Source organism: Arvicola amphibius, chromosome 7 (genome assembly GCF_903992535.2).
Source record: "Arvicola amphibius chromosome 7, mArvAmp1.2, whole genome shotgun sequence".
Taxonomy (NCBI): Eukaryota; Metazoa; Chordata; class Mammalia; order Rodentia; family Cricetidae; genus Arvicola; species Arvicola amphibius.
Window position 1 is genome coordinate 91,622,542 of NC_052053.1, and position 24,158 is coordinate 91,646,699.

The 24,158-nt window shown below is 50.1% G+C and overlaps 1 protein-coding gene across 1 annotated transcript; it reads left to right on the forward strand.

Moving 5' to 3' along the window:
* Positions 1–6,053: 6,053 nt before the first annotated feature.
* Positions 6,054–22,282, forward strand: Ism2 (isthmin 2). Its single transcript, XM_038338233.1, has 6 exons — positions 6,054–6,185; positions 14,852–15,094; positions 16,582–16,942; positions 19,116–19,256; positions 19,529–19,612; positions 21,765–22,282. The coding sequence occupies exons 1-6, from the start codon at positions 6,054–6,056 to the stop codon at positions 22,280–22,282; spliced, it is 1,479 nt and encodes a 492-aa protein (XP_038194161.1).
* Positions 22,283–24,158: the final 1,876 nt, after the last annotated feature.

The following is a 24,158-nucleotide window of genomic DNA, read 5'->3' on the forward strand; positions in this document are numbered from 1 at the left end:
AAGTGAGTGGCGATTGCACCACCAAGTGAGGTGGAGTAATGACTTACCTTCCCCCTTATCCTTGTACCTCAGGATTGATTTAGCCAGTAGTTGGAACTGAGAACTTCCTTATTGGGTCTTTCTTCACAGGACATAGAAGCCTTTTGTATGAGCTTAGCCTGCATGCTCATAGTCTTGATGATCCCTCTCTGTACAAAGGCAGCTAGCAGTAAGGGATGGGGGAGAGGAGAGCAGGTGTGAGGGCTGAATTAGGATGTTCCTGTTGATCCATGTGTTCCCGCTGGCCGAGTTACTGTAAGCTGGAGCCTTTCCATTGCTGCAATGTTCTTACCACCTGGGGATGTAGGGTTCTCTTGAATTTTAGTAATGTCTTACACATGTCACTCGCCTGTAGCCTTCTGCCTTCTTGCCAGATCATGATTTTTTATTTCATTTTGTATCGGATGACTGTGAAGCTATACATAGTAGGTTGTGGAGGGTATCCGTTTTCAGAGTACATGTTAAGAATTAAAGGGGACCTACTTGAGATGAATCATCCCACAAATATTGTTTTGCCCTAATAAAATATTCAGAAATAGACACCTGCCTTTATTCATTCAGCCAATAAATATCGGGCATTAACCTCAATGCCAGCAAGTGCAAGTGCACTGGGCATTAACAGCAGTGGAAAGACAGATGTGGACAAGTGTGTGAACACCGTTTTACAGACTGCTAAGGCTTGCACAGAGAACCCAAAAGGGATAATAGAAATGGGTAACAGAGAAGACTTGTCTGAGGAAGTGGAAAGTCTGATAGGTTTCAGTAACAGAAGTCGGGAAGCAGAGGTGGGAAGATCATTGCAAGTTTGGTGGGGGACCACAGGGCAAGGCTAGAGAGGCCAGGACAGCTATGCTTCTTTGCAGGTGAGGGGAGGCATTCACTTTTCCTGTGGAGAAACCAGTGAAAAGTTCATTTTGTTCTTTCATATTTGGAAGAGGGGCATGTATCTGTGTGAGCCTAGCCAGTTCGCATGTGGTCAGAGGGCAATTTGTAGACCCATTTCTCTACTGTGGGGGGTCGCGGGACTGAACTCAGTATATCTGGTTTGGTGGCAAAGTGTCTTTACCAACTGAACCATCTTACTGGCTAGAAAAATATGGAGATTGGAAATAGATAGCAGGCTTTTTTGTGAACGCTGACAAGTTGATAAAATTTATATGTAAATACAAAGGACCTAAGAATAGTCCGCAGTTTTGAAAAATGGCTTATACTGCCTGAAGCCATTCTTTAACATTGTAAGTAGTATTCTTGGCTTTAGGGTGCCTGTAGGTCACTAAACTCAGCAGAGTCCAGAAACAGACTCGTGTAGTGTGGTCACTTGATTTTCTTTCTCCTTTTCTCTTTTTTATTTTGTTTTGTTTTCGAGACAGGGTTTCTCTGTGTAGCCCTGGAACTTGCTCTGTAGACCAGGCTGACCTTGAACTCAGAGATCCACCTGCCTCCCTAGTACGGGGATTAAAGGCGCGCACCACCACTGCCCAGCTTCAGCAAAAGATCCAAAGTACCTCAATGCAGAAAATGCAAGTACTGCAACTAGTGGCAATGGAGTCACTAAACGCCTGTATGGGGCAGGAGGATGATCTTTAACCTCCATATACAATAATTAAATTAGGTGGTAGATCTAAATATGAGAAAATGACAGGGCTAGGGCACTTGTCTCTGAAGTGTGAGCGCCAGCGTTCAGGTCCCCATCACCCACCATCTTGTCTAGCTAGCTAGATGACCTGTGAGCTCCATGTTCAGAGAAAGACCCCACCTCGGTAAATAAAATGAGAGCAGCCGACCTCCTCACATGCAATGTGCACACCACACAGATACACACATGCAAAGAATTTCTCTTCAATAAAGTCAACAAGTTCACTAAAAGTGGCCTGAGGTGGCTAAGAGCACTAGCTGTTCTCCCTGAGGACTCGGGGCCAACCCCCAGCACCCTCATGACAGCTCATAACCGTGACTGCAGTTCCAAGGGACCCAGTGCCTGGCCACTGTGGGCGAGCATGCATGTGGCACACAGACATGTATGCAGGCAAAACAACCATACATATAAAGTTAGTTATTTTTTATTTTTGTTTTTCAAGACAGAGTTTCCTCTATGTAGCCCAGGCCGTTCTAGAACTTGCCCTGTAGACCAGGGTGCTCTCGAACTCAGATCCACCTGGCTCTGCCTCCATAGTGCTGGGATGAAAGGATTCATCACCACTTTCCATCTTATTACATTAAATGTTTTAAAAATGTAGGTAAAACAAAATATTTGATCAAACACTTGTCGAAAAAATCTGGCAAGGGGTGTGGTGGCACATGCCTGTAATCCCAGCATTAGCATTCAAACAACAAAAAATGCTAACCCATTAAAAAATGTTCATCGTTACTATCAAAATGCTTAAATAAAAACAGTAAGACACCCTCCTGCATACAAAATGGCCAACACTGGAAGAATTACAATAGTCAATGGGCATAGATACGGAGTAACTGGGGCTGTCTTAACTGGTGGGGACCATCTAAAGCAAGATGACCATTTTCTGTTTTGCAGCCAATGAGGTGTTTGTTTATCCATGAAAAAATAAAACATGTCCACACAGAACTTGACCATTCATAGCTACTCTACTCATAGCAGCCCCAAACTGAAAACAACTCGTGAAACATCGTGTTAAGTGGATACACAAATTGCAATGTGCCCAAATAATAGCAATAGGTACGACCTAGCCATGTAAGTGAACAAATCACTGATGTCTATAAAATGGATGTCTCTCTCAGAAACATGTTCAAGGAAGCCTACCCAAGAGAATATATCATATGATTTTATTGATAAGTCCTAGAAAAAGGCAAATGGTAGTACCGTATCATAAACTGTTGCCAGGAGACAAGATTATGGGATGGTGATTATACAAAGAGATTGTGAAAAGATCATCTTCAAAACAACAACAAAAGCATAAAAATCGTGATTTTCTTAGAGAAATAAAAATGAATGCAAAAGAGTCTAACTCGTTAATGAAGAAATAAGATCTAGAAGAACAGAAATTTACAGATGAGCAGTATTAGAAATAAAAGTGCAAATGAAGGTAGAACTGGTTTCGTCCACACTTCAGGTAGACATCGCCTCAACACTTATGAAATGGGACAGAATTTACATTCCGGTAGACAAGAGTCACTTTGTTTACTGTTGATAACTACAAATGTGTCAACATAGCTCGAAAACAATGACAGACTCATGGGATCATGAGAAGAATGGCAGGGATGCACTGCTGCGGACAGTGCAGGGTTCTCATGACTTTGTCGTCCCCCCCTCAAATTCTCATGCAACTTTTTATCTTCATACAGCTCTAGAAAGAAGTCAGAATCATGGGAAGGTTCTAATCTTAGCTACGATGGTCACATGAATGCATATGTTTAAAAAATGTAATTATTAGCCAGGCAGTGGTGGCTCAGGCCTTTAATCCCAGCACTTGGGAGGCAGAGGCAGGCGGATCTCTGAGTTCGAGGCCAGCCTGGTCTACAAGAGCTAGTTCCAGGACAGGCTCCAAAGCTACAGAGAAACCTTGTCTCAAAAAACCAAAAATATATGTGTGTATGCGTATGTATGTATGTGTATATGTGTATATATTCTGTTTATTGTGGGTGTGGATGCAACACACACCTGCATGCATATTGCACAGGGCATGGGTTGATATCAGAGGACAACGTGTGAGGGTTGGTTTTCTCCCTCCACTATCTGGATTCCAAGGATGGAGCCCAGGTGGTTGACAGCAGGGGCCTCTATCAGCCGGGCCATCTCACTGGCCCATGTGAATCTATACATTTCTTAAAATTCACTGGGCTGTACAGTTAAAATAGATATACATATTATTTTAAATTTTATGTTTGCCTGCCTGTATGTCTGTGCACCATGTGCATGCCTAGTGCCCACTGGAGTTCAGAAGTGGGTGTCAGATTCCCTAAAACTGGACTTCCAGGTGGTGGCTGGATCAGTTACTTTTCCATTGCTGTGATGTGATAAAACACCATGACCAAAGGCAACTTCTAGAAGAGTTCATTCGGGGCTTACAGTTCCCGAGGGATAGGAGTCCATCACCATCTTGACTGGGCGAAGAGCAGAAAACAGGCAGACCTGGTGCTAGATCAGTGGCTGAGAGATCACATCCCAGTCCACAAACAGGAAGCAGAGAGCACGCTGGGAATGCCTTGAGTCTTTTGAAACCTCAACCCTACCCTAAAGTGACACACCTCCTCCAACAAGCCACACCTCCTAATTCTTCCCAAATAGTTCCACCCACTGAGGGCCAACTATTCAAACATATGCGCTTATGGGGAACATTCTCATTCAAACCACTGTAGACCCAGGTATAGTGGCCTATGCCTTTAATCCCAGCACTAGAGAAAGAGAACAGGTAGGTGGGTCTCTGTGAGTTCCAGGACAGCCAAAGCTACATAATGAGATTCTGTGGGTGGGGGGGGGGGGAATCAAACCACTACAGTTGTGGGTGCAGGTAAGGCCATCTCTCCAGCCCCTAAACATGGATATATTTTATTATGTGTTAACTGTGTCTCGATGAAATATCAGAAAAGATATCAGTTTCATGACAGTCAGAAGTGGGAGCAGTGTGGGAACGGGAGTGGGTAGAGCAGGACCCCTTTCAGACAGACCAATCCAGGAGTGGGACTTGAGGTGAAGTAGCAGTTACTGACATGGAGACAGCTATGAATGAATGAATGAATGAACGAATGAATGAATAAATGAATGGTAAATGAACGAATAAACGAACAAACAAGCTCATTATCTTCAAAGTCACATTTAACCTGGTAGAAAGCTTCAAAAGCATGGCTAACAGGCTAAATACTGGGGTAGACGTAAAACTAGTTAAACCAAACTTGTTTCACGCCTTGCCTTCAGCCTAGTAAACACAGTTTGATTTAGAAGATGCTCAGAGGCTAGCATTCTGTTGGCTAGCATTTGAGTATTCACCATGTACCAGGCAAGTATCTTCCTAGGTGGACCATGCGAAATCGCCAGTATCCAAACCCTTTGACCCGACTTAAGACCCAGACTGTCACCCATGCGTCACACCTTCAACGACCTGCAGTGTCTGCTGCTGTGAAGAACGAGAGGAACTTCAAAAACCCCCCCCCCCAAAAAAAAAAAAAAAAAAAAAAAAACAACTCAACGCAGCTCTGAGAATTTCACTCTGCTTCAGCCACTCCTGAACGCAGCTGGACTTACTGGTCATCTCAGGAATTCGAGTTACTTAGAGGTCGCTCCGTGACCTGCTGTGAGACCCAACCCGAGGGTCTGGCAGAAGGGGCTGGGCCATCCCAGTGGTCAGCGACACCAGCTTCAGGACAGATCCTCTGACCCCTGCGTTCAAGCCTTCCCCACCCCGCCCGCTGTCCTGGGACCATAGCTTGCTTGTGTGGTCTCCCGGTTCTGAAAGGAACTGCGATCAGGGACCGCAGCTGGGAGAGTTTCTCGCCCGAGGCATCTTGCCAAGCCTCGTCGCAAACCTACCTGGCTGCACGCACACCTCTGCCTAGGTTCCAAAGACTCCCGCCGTTCGCCGCAGCTGCAAGCGAGCCCCGGGCTACTTCAGGTGGCCGTCGCCGCGCCGTCGGGGAGCGCTAATGTGGCGCCGCAGCCTCCCCGCCCCTCAGCAGTGGTCGCGCGGGGCCGCACAGCGCCGGGCGGCAACTTCCCCGGGACAGGAATTCGCTTGGGGCCGCGACGGCGACAGCGGCGGGGACTGAGGGCGGGGAGGCCGCCAGATCAAAGGAGCCGCCCGCGGGGCCCGGACGAGTCCCCGAGCGCCGAGGGGCCCCTGGAGGGGGGGGACACCAGGGCCACTGACCTCGCTCGCGGACCCGGGATCACCGGCCGCGCGCTCCCGAGCGCCCCCGCGCCCCCGAGCGCGCGCGCCCCCGCCGCTCCTGGCTGGGTCCCCGCGCAGCCCGGGCCGGGCCTGCGCCGCTGCGCGAACGCGCTCCCGAGATTGGCGGCTCCGGTAGAGCAGCCGCGCGGAGAGACGATGCGGCCACCGCCCGTGCGAGCGCGGCTCCCGCGCGCCCTGATGCTGCTGGCTGCGCTCCTGGCCACCGGCCGAGGGCTACCCCTGAGGAAGCGGGGTCCCGGGCCCCACGGCCACTCGAGGATGCTGGAGGTGAGAGATGATTGGGACTGGAGGGGCATTGAGGGCTGGATGCCTCGGGGAGACAGGGTTTCTCGGTGTAGCCCTGGCTGTCCTGGAACCAGGCTGGTTTCGAACTTAGAGATTCACCAGTGATGTCCAGGTGCACTGAGCCTACCGGAGTTTACACGCCCCACACGTGCCCGGGAGCCCTGGCGGCGCGTAACGTCCAGGCTGCGGAGGAGAAAGTTGACTTTGGTCCCTGCTCTGCAGTGGCCCGGCTTCCTGGGTCCTATGGACCCTTTCCTAACTCTGAGCAAACTTCACCCGCAGCCACATCGCCCTGAGAAGTCGTGCAGGGTGGAGAGGGGGCCTCCGGAGTGCTAAGCTCAGCTCTGTGGAGGGGTGGCCTGGGGCTACCGAGGTGGGCCAGGTGATCCCCTGCAGAAGCCCTTAATTTTTTTTTTTTAATATTGTTAGGCTACCTTGGTCGCTCTTTCTCTCTCTCTCTCTCTCTCTCTCTCTCTCTCTCTCTCTCTCTCTCTCTCTCTCTCTCTCTCTCTCTCTCTCTCTTTCTCTCTCTCTCTCAGATTTATTTATTCATGTATTTTATGTGTATGAGTGTTCTGTCTTCATGAACACCAGAAGAAGGAATCTGATCCCTTTACAGATGGTTGTGAGCCACAGTGTACAGGTCCTGGGGATAGAACTCGGGACCTCTGAAAGAGCAGTCAAGAGCTCTTCACCACTGAGACATCTCTACAATCCCAGCCCCTTAATTCTAATCAGCCAGGGATTGCGCTTTCCACTGAGAGTTGAGGAAGGCTGAGGTAATCAAGGCCTTTGCACCTTAGTGGGTGTGAGCCATCAGCCCAACATTTCCACAAGGACCATGGGTCTTAAGATAGAAGAACAGGTGAAAGAGCGCTGGCTGTGTTAGGAACGCCAGTCGGTAGGTCATGCTCTTTCAGCTCTGCGGTCCTGCCGGATGCTCTTCTCTTAGAGTTTCAGTGGGCGTTCTTCATCCCTGTTTCCTTGGAGGCTTAGCTGGCTCATTCTTGCCCTGAGCTGTGTTCTGGAGGGAGACCCTCATTTCTAAGACCTGAATGGAGGGGCCAGGACCCGTGGGAAACAGGAGATGCTGACCGCAAGACTTGGGCTGGAGTTTGAACCATATACTTTGAGAGCCCAGCCTATAGGAGCCCTTTAGAGGCTGGGAACCCTCCCTCAACTTTATGCCCTATGGCCCTGAAGTATCACAAACCATTGTTATCTCTGAGAGTTTTTTCTTGTCAGGTAAATCATGGGGTTGGTAGAAAAGCTGTAGTCTGTCATTCTGGGGCCTGGAATGTGTTTTCCTGGGGTAGCTGCCCTAAGCTTTGCAGGATGTCTACCTACCACTGTTCCTAGGCAGTGGTCACCGCTGTCAAATGTTCCCGGGACATACACATCTACCTGGCCATTGTTGAGAAACGCAGGGATTTCTGAGCTCAGTGTGCCATTGAACACCTGTAATTCTAGCGCTCAGGATCCTGAAGCGGGAGGCTCACATGTTTGAGGCCAATATGTGGTATATAAAGTCTCTGGCTAGTCTGAGCGAGACATTTGTAAAAAAAAGAAAGAAATCAAAACAATGAGATAACTAGAAACAGCAGCCATAGCAACAACAACAAAACAAACAAACAAACAAACAAAAAACCCAGAGACTTTTGGTCAGTCTCACTACTAACCAGAGGATGATAGTGATCAAATGGAATTGGCTTGGTAGGGCCTGGTGACATGGGCTTGTAAACCCAGCCCTGAGGGGGTTTAGGCATGAAAATAAGAAGCTCAAGTTTAATTTAGCTACATGCCAAGTTCAAGGCCAGCCTGGCCATGTGAGACCCTGTCTCAAAATAGAATAAAACTAAAATAAAAAATAAATTGGCCTTATTTCTGTTCTCTTGGCATCAGTAGTTCTTATTTTAACTTGTCACTCATGCTGTAATTATTTTTGTATGTTTTAGTGTGAGAGGATGCATTACTTTAGAGTCAGAAATGTATCCTTAGGCCCAGGATAGAACTTGGCAATTCTCTGAAAAACACCTAAACACACCTAGGCATGGCAGCACACACCTGTAATCCCAGCACTCAGGGGGCAGAGACAGGCAGTCTTCTGTGAGTTCCAGGGCAGCCTGGGCTACAATAGTGAGAACCTGTCTCAAATTAAAAAAAAAATCACAAAAATAAATAATTAAAAAGTGAAAAGGGGGCTACATCATCTCCATGAACACATCGGTGTGTGTTTCTATAATTAAAAGGATAAAAGGCGTGCCCAACCACCACCCAGCTAAAATTTCTAATGTCAAGTCAAGGATCCTATTGAGAAAATGCAGACAGCTATCCGTGGGACCTGGATTCACCCAATCCACTGGCTCCTTAGTGAGTCTACATGACTAAACCCAGAAGGTGTAATCCCACAACTTGGGAAGCTGAGGCAGGAGAATCATGAACTGAATATCATTTCTAGCTATGTCACAAGGTCCAGTCTACAGGAAAAATCAGATCAGAGAGGTGTTAAACACAGGTGGAACAAGGCCAGCCACGAGGAGATGTTCCAGGAAGGTCGGCACATCTTTACATGGCACGTCCCATGCTGCTTATCTGATGTTGGCCAGATGTTGCAGTGCCAGATGTTGCCGAATTGTCGCCTGAGAGAAACACATCCCACCCCATGCCTGCATCATTTTATTCTGTTTGGTGTGGTTATTTGGGGGTGGGAGGTGGCCTGCTTTTTTGAGACAGGCTCTTACACTAAAGTCTAGGCCAGCCTGGAACTCACTATGTAGCTCAGGCTGGCCTAGAACTGATGACAGGTCCTGCCGCAGCCTCTTGACTGCTGGGACTACAGATGTGTGCCACCTGGCTCCCCTGGCCATTGTTGAGAAATCCCACTTCAAAGGCCTCAAAGCCAGATGTGGTTGAATACCCCTGTAATCCCAACAACAAAAAGAATCAGGGACTTTGTAAACCGACTGTGTAGCCTTCGACTCCAGCAGGCCTGACGCTGAGCTTCAGTTTACCTCCAAAGTAAAATGGGTTCAAGACTCCATTCTGTGAACTGGAGTGTTGAGTAAGAAAACTTTGGACTCAAAGATACAATCATTCGACCGTTCTGAAGGGCGGGGCCAGTGTGTTGGATGCTAGGCAGGCACAGTATGAAGCAGCTTTGCCTCCTGGCCCATTGAGATACAAATGCCACCCAGACACCCACTGAGGCTGGCCTCTCTTGTGTATTGTTTTATTCTCATGTAGGGAGGAAGAAACAGATAGTGGGCCCAGTAACTAGTCCAGGCCTCCTAGTGTGTGGGGAGCCAGGATTTCAGACTCAACTTTATGCCCCTGGGCACCTCACCCTGGCACCCTAGCAAGGTGTGAGAGGAACAGGGGACAGGGTGGTTGGTGCTAGATTAAAGCAAAAGAGAAATGGGGACAACTCTCCTGGGCTCAGGCCTTGAGGTTCCACGACGCAGGTTCCAGAAGTTCGCCCAGCAGCCCGGAGCTTGTCACTTTGAAGGGCTAGGCTGGCAGAGAGCTGAGTGCAGAGGAAGGACCTTGGGAGTCCTGACAAACCTGCAGGGTCATGCACCTGGCAGGCTTCTTAGCCAGCACCCACACTCCTTATGCATCGCAGGAAAGCAGGCCCAGATGACAGAGAGGGAAGGGGTTTGGAAGGGCTCTGGTGTTGGGTGGGCAGCTTTGGTAGTGCAGGTGTTTTCCTAGGGGTGGACCTTCTGTGCTTGGGGCCTGACTGTCTGTCTAGTCCAGGAGGGAGCTACATGTGGCCATTGTAATACCAGGCCTAGGGCTTGTCTTAGCGGCCTCCTCCTGCAGCTGCCCACCTCCCTGGGCCTCCTTGTCCCTCCAGATCTCTCTCTCTCTCTCTCTCTCTCTCTCTCTCTCTCTCTCTCTCTCTCTCTCTCTCTCTCTCTCTCTCTCTCTCTCTCTCTCTCTCTGGAACAAAGAAGAGTTGGTTAAGGGAAAGGAGGCGGCAGGGGCCTGGATCTCAGCTGTCTGATTTCAGTTGCTTCCTCCCCTCTCCCCTCTCTTTCAAGGGTCAAAAGCAGAAAAGCAGGCCTGGGGATGTGGCTCCTCTGGTAGAGTTCTTGCCTAGTATGCACAAACCCCTAGATTTCATCCTCAGCACTGTATCAAGGATCAGACCTGGGGATGCAGACATGTAATTCTAGGACTCTGGAAGCAGAAGAGTCTGGAGGTGCAAAAATTCGAGATCATTTTTTTTTTTTTTTTACTACATATTGAATCGGAGGTTTGCCTAGACTACGTGAGACCCCTCTCTTCAAACAATAACAACAGCAACAACAACAGTTATTATTACAGTGACCCAAAAGGATAAGACATAGAAAAGGAGGATGTGTCCTGGTGTCATTCAGCACTAGAGAGCCACAGGCGGCACACCAGAGGTACAGTCCCTGTCTGGAGTTGGCAAGGCACTAAGGTTCAGAGGGCAGCCCCCTGCCTGACTAATGCCTCAGATGCCACGCCCCAGCCTTGGCTTGGTAAAGACAGTTACTTCACCTCTCTGATCACTGAACCAAGGGTGATGTTAGGACTGCCCAAAGGGTAGCTATGGGGATGGAGAGACACAGTCACACAGTCCAGGTAGTCTCCCAGCAGGCCTGGTTACAGAGCTGTGGGCCCTTGGAATCTCACATCAGCAAGAGCATCGCAAGTGGGCCCTGGACGGCACACCGTGAGGCCTGGCTTGTACTGGGGACAGAGCCCTGTGCCAGCAGTGCCCTTGTGATGCCTGAGGAGCTCTGAGGTCCCCACTGGGTGCCAGGGTGGGTAGGAGAACAGTCTGTACTAATCAGGAGGAGAGAAGAGGGGAGAAATCCAGTCCCATGCCCCTACTCATGGCCCCATGACTCAGTGTCCAGACCTTCTGCGAGGCCAGAACAACAGAGTATACAGTCAAGACTGTGTGCATGAATCTCAGAAGCTGGGCTTCAGGAGGGGCAACAGCAGCCTACACCTGCGACCAGATTCTGGTATGGGACAGGGCACAGGGGAAATGGAAATAGGCCAATGGGCAGGTTTGGCCCTGTGGTGGGGAAGCCCTTGGGTCAGTACTGCTTGGTCAAGTTAAGGAGTGTGTGTGTATGTATATGTGTGTGTGTGTGTGTGTGTGTGTGTGTGTGTGTGTGTGTAGTGTATGTATATAGTGTGTGTGTGGTATGTCTGTGTGTAGTGTATGAGAGAGAGAGAGAGAAAGAGAGCATGTAACAGAGGCAGAAAGAGAAAGGTTTGACAGTGTCTACCGAGAAAATGGAGCAGTGTATTTTGAACATGTTCTATGAGAGCCATATGGGAACTTAGCAGATAAGGGAGGTGGTCTTGTGAGGAAGGACAGGTGATTCATTTGTCTATTGACTGTTTATTTGTTGAGACAGGGTCTCACTCATGATGTAGTCCAGGCTAGCCTTAGCCTTGAGCCCTTGGTCCTCTTATCCCTGTCTCCCACATGCTGGGATTACAGGTGTGCACCATCACACCTGGCTATAGACTGATAGTCTTTATTTTTTTAAAATACTTATTTATTTATTATGTATACAATATTACCTCTGCATGTATGTCTGCAGGCCAGAAGAGGGCACCAGACCTCATTACGGATGGTTGTGAGCCACCATTTGGTTGCCGGGAATTGAACTCAGGACCTTTGGAAGAGCAGGCAGTGCTCTTAACCACTGAGCCATCTCTCCAGCCCGACTGATAGTCTTTAAAAATTATTCTAAAGCCGGGCAGTGGTGGCACACACCTTTATTCCCAGTTCAAGGCCAGCCTGGTCTACAAGAACAAGCTAGTTCTGGGAAAGGCTCCAAAGCTACAGAGAAACCCTGTCACAAAAACAAAACAAAAGCACAAAATAGTAATAGTTATTATTATTGTTTTATTTGCAATTCTCAGTGTGTGAGTATGTACACATGATTACAGATGCTCTTGAAGGCCAGATAGAATCCTCTGGAATGGAGTTACAGATGGTTATGAGCTGCTTTACATGAGTGCTGGGAACCAAGCTTGGTCATCTCTTCAGCCCCCTGAGCAGATATTCTTACACGAGTCTCAGAGTGTGCGAGCACATCCACCCCAGGGTCTATATCAGCAGCATCGGTGCGAGTGCCCACTCAGACTCAATCAAGATATAAAGGGTCAGACAGTGGCGCTCGCTTTTAACCCCAGCACTCGGGAGGCAAAGACAGGTGGATCTCTGAGTTCAAGGACAGCCTGGTCTACAGAGTGAGTTCCAGGACAACAAGGGCTATGACACAGAGAAACTCTGTCAAAAAGCAAACAAACAAGCAAAGATATAAAGGACTGTTGGTTTTCATTAAACTCAGTAGCTGCCCCGTAAGCAACTGCTGTCCTCATCGGCCACTCCACAGCTACTAGAAGCGGTTAGGAATTCTGTTCCCTCATGCACCAGCTCTATCACAGCCACTAAAGGGAGCTCTATCTAGATCTCTTCCCTCTATAGAACCTAGGATTCAAAGTTTGAGGTGAAATTCTGCTCGATCAGAGAGAGAATTCTGTATAACAAGTAGCTAACTTTTATTTATTTATTTACTTATTTATTTATTCACTTTGGTTTTTCGAGACAGGGTTTCTCTGTAGCTTTTGGAGACTGTCCTGGAACTAGCTCTTGTAGACCAGGCTGGCCTCAAACTCACAGAGAAATGCCTGCCTCTGCCTCCCTCTTCACCCCGCCCCCAACAGTTTCCCAGGGACTGCTTTCCAGAGTAAGAGGCTCAGGAAAGAGTATTCCAAGGAGGAAGGGCAGCCTGAGCATCTGGGACCGAAGGCCTGGGCTTCCCATGGCTTTAGTTGTCCTCAGGAGCTGGGTGGGCCTGGGCTTCCCATGGCTTTAGTTGTCCTCAGGAGCTGGGTGGAGATGGTAAGTAGGATGAGAAGGAATGTTCTGCTTGCCTTCAGGACAGCAGGGTCTGGGTTAGCCTCTCGATGAAGGTGCAAAGGTCAGAGTTCAGATCAGGATTTTTTTAAATTACTTTGGGGGGGGGTTGGAGAGATGGCTCAGAGGTTAAGAACATTGCCTGCTCTTCCAAAGGTCCTGAGTTCAATTCCCAGCAATCACATGGTGGCTCACAACCATCCGTAATGAGGTCTGGTGCCCTCTTCTGGCCTGTAGGCATACACACAGACAGAATATTGTATACTAAATAAATAAATAAATAAATAAATAAATAAATAAATAAATAAATATTTTTAAAAAATTAATTACTTTAGTGGTCTCTTCTGACCTGGGGAATTCTCTCTGCCTAGCTGCAGTTTTGGCCTCTAGCCACTAGGTGCCACTAGAAACCCCAGGCCATGAGGACAGTCACTCATCTTTCCAGACTTTGCCACTTCACCACCTCCAACTTGTGACAAGGGCATCCAGAACAGTCACCAAAGCCACCCACAACTGCCCGTCTGTGACGGGGGCAGCAGCAGAGTGGAAACTCTGGGCAAAGGGTCAGGACCATCGGGGCTGTGGAGCTGGAAACAAACCCCCGAGAAATGCTTTCCTTTGTAAAAGTTGCCTTGGTCAAGATGTCTCTTCACAGCAGAAGAGCAGTCATGGAGACAGGCACTCTGGCAGCAGCTGGTGGAGGACAGACTGGCCGACAGTCAAAGTGAGCAGGCTGAAAAGAGGCGCAAGGTAGCCGGGCGGTGGTGGCGCACACCTTTAATCCCAGCACTCGGGAGGCAGAGGCAGGCGGATCTCTGTGAGTTCGAGGCCAGCCTGGTCTACAAGAGCTAGTTCCAGGACAGGCTCCAAAGCCACAGAGAAACCCTGTCTCGAAAAATCAAAAAAAAAAAAAAAGAGGCGCAAGGCCCAACAGACAAGCTGCCAAGGAATTTGCTGAGGGCAGGGCCAGGTGTCTGGGTTATGCTGAGGGGAATGAGCAGGCCTGCTGCCTATGCCCCAGTATGACCAGGTCTTCCTTGGGAATCTTCCTGCTCTGGGGGGCGGGGGGCAGTGCATGTAGAGCAGGTAGAGGCAAGGGTCCGGGTGAAGGACTAGAACAGCAGTTTGGAGCTACCACCGTGGGTAGCTGTTTCTTCTTTCTGGGCCGCCTCATCTATGTAAGATGAGTAAATGCATTTAGCTGGGCTGTGTCATCCATCCCTGCCTCTTGAAGCCTCTGCTGTCAGAAGCTTTGTGGGCTGACAAGATGCTCAGTAGGTAAAACGGCATTGGGGTCAACCCTGGAGCCCACATGGAAGAAGAGAACCCACTCCTGAAAATGTACTTTCTGTTCTTCATATGGATACTAGAGCATTCTGTGTGTGTGTGTGTGTGTGTGTGTGTGTGTTTAGGTGTCTTTCTCAGGGTGAGTTACACACTCACTCACTCATACACACACACACAAACACAGAGAGAGAGAGAGAGAGAGAGGGAGGGAGGGAGGGAGGGAGGGAGGGAGAGCACTTTGTGAACATAGTCTATTTTCTGCTTGACTGTGCCTCAGTCTATCCCCTAGGGCCCTTAAAACTTTCCGAACACGTACTCCAGATGCTTTCTGTCACAGGCGAGTGTATGGTACAGCCAGGCCCAGGTTCCTGCGTCCTTAGCCCAGTCCCTTCTGTGTAATACACTCTGACCTTAGTCACCCCCCCTTTCCTCTTTCTTTCCCCAGGCCTCGCCTGCCCCAGATCCTGGCTCTACCCAAGATAAGGAGGTAACACTGGAATTTGCTGGAGACCATCTGCAAGCAGAACCGTGTTACCCTGGGTGTCAGACCCTTCCTGAGCCAGCAGCTCTGACTCTGGGTACAGCCACACCTCCTGAGACCCTAGAACACACACCCCTGCTGTTGGAGCTGAAGAAGCTGCCAGGATTGGCCAACACGGACTTGAGTGCCCCAAACCCCAATATCCAGGTGAGCATATAAAAGGTCTAGGGGACCCCTGGAGTGGTACCAGGCTGGCGACTGAGCCTCATCCTCATTCTTCTGTGGCTGAGTGGAGACAGTAAACTTCTCGTGCGGTGTGGGAAGAGCATCCTCGTCAAAACAACATCTCTTGGCTCCTGAGCCTTGACCCTGGATGTAGCAGGGGACAAATCCAGCAACCTGCTAGGGCTAGTTTGAGGGCTAGGAACACGGATACCAGACACCCTGCTCCTGATGCTGCCAAGGTCTTGGAATGTGATGGAGACTTGCTGGAATGGCCTACAGGGGTGACCCCCTCTTGGCCCCCAAACCCTACTGCATGCAAGAGAAGGATTCAGTTCAGAATGGGGGGCAGGGTGCTGGAGCATGGAAAAGCCCTCAGAAGGGTGTTCCAGGAAAGCCAGGCAGAAATCGAGCCTTGTCCTATACTCCCTGTCCTGACTCTTTAAGAATAGTGGGTGTGCCTCTTTGTGTAGCAGAATACGTTGACCAAAACAAAGAGTGTAAAAGTGCAAAACATTCTCTAATTGTCTTAAGTCTATCTGTCTTCCTGTATTAAAATAGCATGTGCACAGGTATACACAAAGATCACAAGTGTTCCTGCTGGTGATGGTTTTTTTAGTGTGTATAGCAGATGAATTTTTTTTTTTTTTTTTTTTTTTTTTTTGGTTTTTCGAGACAGGGTTTCTCTGTAGCTTTGGAGTCTGTCCTGGAATTAGCTCTTGTAGCCCAGGCTGGCCTCAGACTCACAGAGATCCGCCTGCCTCTGCCTCCTGAGTGTTGGGATTAAAGGCGTGCGCCACCACTCCCCAGCGAAGATGATTTTTTTTTAATAATTTTTTTCCTTTGGTTTTTCAAGACATATTCTCTCTATGTAGTCCTGGCTGTCCTGGGACTCACTCTGTAGACCAGTTGGCTGGGCTCAAACTCAGAGATCTGCCTGCCTCTGCTTCCCGACTGCTGGGATTAAAGGCATACACCACCACAGCTCATTTTCTTCTTTGTATTTTTACTGTTTCTCTCCTATTATTTGAAAAGTACCTGATAAGAATGTTTTTAAAGTTCTCATTCATGGCAGTGTTTAGGTTTTTGTTTGTTTATTTACTTGTTTATTTCTGTGGTTGGTACAGTTGGAACACTCCGGACGCTAGCCTGGGGATGTGACGCAGGGTGTCTCATCTGCAGTCCTGCTCTGGACCTTTTTGGCCCCTGAGACCAGGTAGAATTCCAAACAGCTTCTCTTAAACTAGTGGGCCTGGCACCTGCTGGATTCACTCCAGCGCCTCTACACCTAGATGATTCTGACACGCAGGATGTCCGACCCAATGCCCTTTGCTCCCTGAGAGGCCAAGGTCAGGCAGAAAGACAGCAGGCTTGGTGGCAAGGATGGGCCTTGGCATCTGGGTCCAACCGGTCTCCTCTTTGGAGTCCTATGCTGAGCCTGCCTGTCTGGCATAAGTCTGTCTTTCCCATAGGTGACCATCGAGGTGGTGCAGGACCCCCAGGCTGAGGTAGAGATGGACTTGCCTTCTGAACCTAGAAGTCTCTGGCCTCTGCGCCTTTCTGGCTGGCTGCCCACCAGGGAGCTCTTCTGGCCCCTCTTCTGGGGCTATCAGGAAGGTGAAGAAGGAGGCGCCAGCCTCAGAGACACGGCCCCAGGGGAAGTAGGGGAGGAAGAAGAGAAGGGTTATGCTACAGAGTACGGTGATGCTGAGGACCAGGAGGGCAGTGAAGAAGACCAGGAGGAGGAGCCTTGGTCCAGTGGGGACACAGACAAGTGGGACTATGGCTGGTTGGGTCCTCAGGACCAGGACTTCAAGGAACCAGACAGTTATGGTGAGTGTCCTGGCTGGGCCTCCTCAGCTGCTGCCCTGCTAGGTCCTGAGTGGGAATGAGTTGGAGCACGCACGTGCACGTGCATGTGTGTGTGTATGTGTGTGTGTGTGAAGTTTCCAGGCCAGTAGAACTGGTTAGCCCAGCAGCCTAGGCCTATGCAGGTACTATTGAAAACCCCAAAGTGACATTGCTAGAATTAAATATTTTTCCCTCCAACATTTGAACAACAGCCCTGAGCTCCTCTAAGTAAATGTTACTTAATAGCATAAATATTCACATTTCAGTTTCCAAAAAAAAAAAAAAAAAACTGAAAAATACTCTTAAGTTACACCACTTACAGCGAATCTCATTCTGAGATTGTGAGCTTGACTGCTGGCCTTGCTGCTTGGCCGCTGAGTGTCCCCAGGCCAGTCAGTTTACCTCTCTGTGTCTCAGCTCTGTCCTCTCTGAAACAGGACGTCATATGTCTACATGGCATGGGGTCGGTAAGAGTAAATCAGCAAGCTTATATCCAGTCAGGTATGATCGTACACAACCAGAACCCTAGCACTCAGGAGTCTGAGGCAGGAGACTGAGAGAGGCTAACCTGGGCTACGCAGCAAGTTCCAGGCCTGCCTGAGCTACCTGAAGATCTTGTCTCAAAAAATAAAACAGCTGGGCTGTTGAGATCGCTCAACGGGGGGAAAGCACTTATGGAAAAAAGCCAGGGGACAGTTGTGTGCGCCTTTCATCCCAGCACTCGGCAAGCAGAGGCGGGTTGATCTTTGGGAGTTCAAGGCCAGTCGGATTTACAGAGTGAGTTCCAGGACAGCCAGGGCTACACAGAAAAACTGTGAAACTGTGTTTGGGAAACAAACCAACAAAAGAACCAAAAACCAACCAACCAAACAAGCAAACCAGAAGCCAGCTGAATGGCAGCCCACCTATATTCCCAGGATGTCAGAGGCAGACAGGCATCCCCAGCAGTAGCTGATGGGCCCGTCTAGCTGTCTGGCAAGCTAAGGTACAAAAGTTATTTAAAAAAAAAAAAAAAAAGACACCCCATGTCAACCTTGGGTCTACCCACATACGTACACACATACCCGCCCCCGGAACCATGTGTACCTCCACATATATGAGCACACAAGCACTCATGCGGCACACATACATATACCAAAAATATGTCCATAGAGTGTCAGTCTGTGATCACGAACTCCCTGGCTCTCCTTCCACCTCCCACTGGGGTGGCCATGAGTGCTCTTCAGGTTGTCCTTCCCAGTGCACTGGGTAAACAGCCTCCCGCACTCCCCGGAAGCCCCGGGGTCTTGTTATCACACTGCTGAGATGCCAGGGATTAAGACTAAATCCTGACAAGCTCTTCCCGGTTTCCTAAACTGATGTAAACAGAGCTTTCAGGAGTCTCAGCTTTTCTCCCATCCCTGCCGTCCGGCTCTGGGTGCCAGCTGGCCTGAGGCCTTGGGATCTAGAGAGAAGAGTGTGCCAGAACTGTGGAGTTCCACACCTGGACGCAGATACAGGCCCGGGCCCGGGTGTTTGCTTTCTCTCAGATAAAGAAAGGGAATCAGAAGAATCTTTAATAATCCCAGACCTAGGAAAGTATTGCCACCCTCGATTTCTGACTCCAACTTCTCTCTGTTATTATTTGAGACAGAGTAACCTGAGGCCCAGACTAACTTTAAAATTAATAAACAGTTAGGGGTAATCTTGGATTTCTTACCTTTCTTCCCCCTGTGTCCTCCCTGCTGGGATGGCATGCATTCGCTACCAACCTGGTGCTGGGGATGGAACCCAGGGCTTTACTCTTGCTAGACAAACACTATCATATCCACTGCTCTTTCTTGGTTCTGATGGACATAAAAATATTAGCTCAGAAAGGTACGGGGCTTGCCTAAGGTCACACTGATAGTGGGCCTGGTGGCTTCTCGTCCCAAGTACCCCTGTGTTGACACAGTGGGTGGTTGGCGTTTGTTCTGTCTGTCTGTATAGGACCCCCTGATGCATTGCACAGGTGTTCACTGCATAAGGACATCTAACTGAGGGAATAGGCGGGGCCGGAATCCAGTTATGCCCCATCTGTTGGCGTTGGCCCGGGATAAAGGGATGCCTTTTGTGAATTTGCGCTAGTGAACCCTGGGGCTGAGTGCACTCATCCTGGCCCCTTACTTCAACTCAGACTATGAACCTCAGGAGGAGTGGAGCACCTGGTCTCCCTGCAGTGGAAGCTGCACCAGCGGCAACCAGCAGAGAACTCGTCCCTGCGGCTACGCCTGTACTGCCACAGAGTCCCGGGTCTGCGACCTGCCCCCCTGTCCTGGTGAGATGAGCTCCAGCCCCTGCCCAGGAGTAGCTAACGTGGCTCACACTGTGAGCTCGGTTCCCTGAGAATATGAAACTGGGATGCTTGTAGAAATAGGAGGGATGGACTTTGGAGAGGGTATGGGAAGCTCACGAATGAATATGGTGGTCCTGTCCCAGGCCTGTCCCTGATGCTGTGGGCACCAAGAGCCTAGTGAGGGCTGGGCTTCCCTATCAGGAGCACAAAGGTGCCCTGGGGCGCCACCAGCCTGGCCTCCTCTCTTCCCAAAGGCACCGAAGACGAGCACACCTTGGGCTTTCCCAGTGAGGGGTGGCAGCCCCTAGCCCACAATGCTACGGATATGCTTGATCCAGGTTAGTGGCTAGACCTTGTTGTTGGTCCCTGGGGAGCCTCTCTCTCGGGAGGATGGGGCATCCCTGGATAGCAGGAATCACTAAGCACATCTTCCTATGGGAGAGATTGTAGTCAAATATCCTTGCCAAGCTCCAGGTTCCTAACAGGAAGGGGGTCTTGATGGTAACCCCAGAGCTAGGAGATGCTGGGGGTAAGGGGAAAAGGGGGCTTCTACTTCTACTCCTGGTTATTCTTTGGAAGCTCCTGGCAGACTCTGCTAGGGAGGGATCTGTCAGAATGAGCCAGGGTTCCAGCATCCAGGATTGCTCCACAAGGCCAGCAGGACATTGGCCAGGCTTTGGCAGCATGCTCCCTGTTGGTGTTCCTGGGCCTCACCTGCACCCCAAAGGCATGGCTCATGAGTCTAAGTTCTACAACATGAAATGGAAGCTTCCTGAACCTGTGTCATGTACCTGGGCCTACAACAAAGGCTGAGCCTTCCTGGAGGAGGCCTGGCATCTGTCCTCAGAGAGGTCAGGTCTCATGCAGGACACGTGGCTTACATGGGCACAGCACGACAAAATGCAGTGTGAAGGTCTGAGAGCCAAAAGGAAAGGGTCGCTTTTTCTGTGGGGCCAGACTCAGAGGTTATGTTTTGCTAGGGAGAGAGGGGAAGAGGCCACAGAGGTAGGGAGTCACAGGAAGCTCAGAAACGCTGAGCGACTCACCAAAGGCCCATGCGCTAAGACAGGCAGTTAGTTAATCATCTGGGTGGTGGTGACATACACCTTTAATTCTAGCACTCGGAAGGCAGAGGCTGGCAGATTTCTGAGGTTGAGGCCAGCCTAGTCTACAGAGCAAGTTCCAGGGTAGCCAGGGCTACAAGGAGAAACCCTCTCTGGAAAAACCACCACCAACAAACAAACAAATGAAGGAGGAGGAAGAATTATTGAGCAGCAGGTGGAAGCAAGCAGATTAGTTCAAGGCTAGCCTTGGCTACAGGAGACCTTGTTGAAAGAAGGAAGGGAAGGAGGGAGGGAGGGAGGGAAGGAGGGAGGAAGGAAGTGAGGGAAAGGAGAGGAGAACAGACTAGTAAAAACAATGAAATGTTTTCTGATTAAAAAATTGCCCTGGCTGTTCCAGGCCAGCCAGAGCTATTACACAGAGAAACCCTGTTTCAAACAAACAAACAAAACAAAACAAAACCCTGTTTTTGAGTTAGAGAGATGGCTCAACTGTTTTGTTTTTGTTTGTTGGTTTGGTTGGTTTTTCGAGGCATGGTTTCTCTGTAGCTTTGAAACCTGTCCTGGAACTAGCTCTGTAGACCAGGCTGGCCTCGAACTCACAGAGATCCTCCTGCCTCTGCCTCCCGAGTGCTGGGATTAAAGAAGTACGCCGCTACCACCCAGCAAGATAGCTCAACTGTTAAAAGCACTGGCTGCTTTTCCAGAGAACCGAGGTTCTGTTTCCAGCACCTACAAGGGGGCTTCAGTCTCAGAGGATCTGACATATTCTTCTGTCCTCCATGAGCTCTGCACATACGTGATACACAGATGTAGGCAAACACCCATGCACATACAACAAAAAATGAAAGAAAACAAAACTGTCATCCTTGGTTGGAGATGTACTCAGCTGGTAGAAAGTTTACCTAGCACTCACTGAGCCCAGGTTCAATCCCAGCAGGGGCATAAACTGTGCTTGGCAGTGCATGCCTGCAGCCTTGGCACTGCGGATATGGAGACAGGAGGAGCAGAAGCTCAGAGTCATCCTCAGCTCTATCGCAAGCCTGGGCCAGCTTAGAATATGAGACTCTTCCTGGAAGAACAAAAACAAAAACTTATTCCTATCACATCCCCACTTAGCCCAGATCCCTCCCATGATTCCAAGATCTTTCTAAAGGCATCCAAAGGGGACTGCCAGCCCAAAGCTAGTGTCCCTCTGAGCCATGGCTTCCTACATCAAGTGCCTGTATGGTGTGGAGTGTCCCTTTTCTGCTCTCTGTCTTTCTTGAGTCCCTCTGTTTCTGACCCACAGGCCCTCCTGAGCCATGCCTTTGCCCCTGCTAGGGGCTTGGACTTCCTACCCAGGGACTGACCTGGATCAGTCTCCTGGTCTCCTGGTCTGGCAGGCAGCTCTAATCAGCACTCTCCTGTGCCTCCTTACCCTCTGCAGATGTGGACAGCTGTGAGAAGTGGCTGAATTGCAAGAGCGACTTCCTAGCCAAGTACCTGAGCCAAGTGCTCCAGGACCTGCCCAGCTGCCCGTGCGCATACCCTCTGGAGGCTGTGTACAGTGCCGTGAGCCTGCAGGATGAACGGCGGGGCCGCAGCTTCCAGTGGCGGGATGCCAGTGGCCCACGGGAGCGCCTGGACATCTACCAGCCCACTGCACGCTTCTGCCTTCGCTCTGTGCTGTCAGGCGAGAGCAGCACGCTGGCGGCCCAGCACTGCTGTTATGACGAAGGTAGCCGCTTGCTGACCCGAGGCAAGGGGGCTGGAGCTCCAGACCTAGTCAGCACTGACTTTTCACCCGAGTTGCACTTCAAGGTCGATACGCTGCCCTGGATCCTATGTAAGGGGGACTGGAGTCGCTACCACACCGTCCGCCCCCCCAACAATGGCCGGGCCTGCGCAGACAACCCACCGGAGGAAGAGTACCTGGCCCAGTTGCAGGAGGCCAAAGAGTACTGAAGAGGGATTAGAGAATGGTCCTTCTGCCTATTACCCCGTCTCTGCCCTCACTGGGCAAGTGTTAGGGTTCATTTGAGAGGCCATCTGGCATGCAAAACCCCTCTTGTGACCCTGAGTCAGGAAAGCCCACGTATCTCAAGGACTGGTGAGAGGTTGGAGGGTGGGTCAGGGTTAGGGCCACTGGGATGGGTGGGGACTGTGTCTGTGTCTGAAGGGGGAGGAACTGACCTAGTCTGGCCTCAGGGCCCTTTCCCCTTTCTTGCAGAACTGGGCCCTTCTGCCTCTCTCTCTGCTCAGGATTGAGACAAGATGGTCCAGACGCACCCAAGTTCCCAGAGTCTGTTGTGAATTCCTCAGATACCCCACCCAATGGCTGGTTGAGGAAGAGCATGGTGGGGGAGGGTAAGAAAGGTCAGTCCTTTCATCTGGCCCTACAGCTGCCCTTTGCTGGCCTGGCAGAACCAGGGTGACCACCCTCTTTGTCTATGGGTGCCACACAGCCTCGTCTACCCAGTCCCATGCTGTGAGGTCATCAGGGGGCTTGACAGGACAGCTGAGCTGAGGGGGCATTGATTTGAGGCAGGGAACCACCAGCTGTTTCTGGTCCCTCTCCTTGGTTCAGTCCCCTGGTGGGAGGAATGTGCAGAAGCCAGGTGTGGGATGAGCTCAGAGCTAGGGGTGGGTTCAGGAGGGTTTTAGTGCCTGTAGTGGTTGCTAAACCAGGAATGTGACAGGGCACACAGTCCCAGTGTTCGATGTGAGCCCTTTTGTGGTGTCGGTACCCATACCAGTGGCCCCCTTACAGTTCCCACACGGCGCCGTTAGAAGCCCTGGAATTGGACTTGGAGTCGGAAGACGCACACCTATGCCGCTTCCCAACCACTTCTTATCCCCAGACAGTCACACTTCTCTGTCTTCTCTGGAGCTGAAATGGTGAAGACCCAATGTTTTGTCTCCATTCCTAAATTCTCCAAAAAGGATGCAGGGGGCTTGAGTTCCAGCCCTCCACAGCTATCCAGACACTGTCCTGGGACACTCAGCAATAAAGCACTTTATTTTCATGCACTGTTTGATAAAGGACTTGGGGCCTGGCAGGATGGAGGGCATAGAGGGCACAGAGGCCCTTGCTTATCACCCAGGTCAAGCTCCCATTGGCTGGGTTTGTGATCACCAAGCCCCCAGCCAGCCTTTCCTTTTCCTAAAGCGGCCTTTGGGGTTCCCTGAATGCAGAGACTAGACTCTAACTATTAGTTATCCCGGCTCACACCCAGGAAGGGCCACCTTCGAGCCTGTCTAGAAGCTGGCTAGTCCCAGAGGCACAGAACTCCAAATTTGGGATATAAAGGTAAACTACATTTACTCTATAGGGAAGTGGCACCAAGTCTCCAAGGGATGGGCATGGCGGGGCAGGGGATCCAGCGTGAAAGGAGAGGTGCATATGTGCTTTCCCTTAGCCTGCACCCTTACCAGACACCCCACGGTCATCCCTGACATTTGGGGGAAGGGCAGAGTATGGCAGGGTTTATCTCATTCTGGATCTAAACAACAGTCTAAATCTGTTCCGGTGCAAATAGAATATTAGCGGTCGGAACAGAGGATCTCGGGTCATCAGGTAGGAGCCAGGCTCACTCCTTTTCTGTTCTTTTGTTTTGTTTTTTGAAACAGGGCTTCTCTGTAGCTTTGGAGCCTGTCCAGGAACTAGCTCTTGTAGACCAGGTTGGCCTCAAATTCACAAAAATCCGCCTGCCTCTGCCTCTCGAGTTCTGGGATTAAAGGTGTGTGCCACCACCACTTGGCTTCCTTTTCTGTTTTAAGGAGTTCAGTGTGTGTCTATAATCCTAGCCCTTGTGAAGCTGACAGGGAGGTTATGAGTTTG

Bases quoted from the DNA above. Each gene is read 5' to 3' on its own strand.
- Ism2 (XM_038338233.1), top strand. From the start codon at position 6,054: ATGCGGCCACCGCCCGTGCGAGCGCGGCTCCCGCGCGCCCTGATGCTG. The intron at 6,186-14,851 runs GTGAGAGATGAT...TTCTTTCCCCAG, and splicing joins GCCACTCGAGGATGCTGGAG to GCCTCGCCTGCCCCAGATCC. The intron at 19,257-19,528 runs GTGAGATGAGCT...CTCTTCCCAAAG, and splicing joins CGACCTGCCCCCCTGTCCTG to GCACCGAAGACGAGCACACC.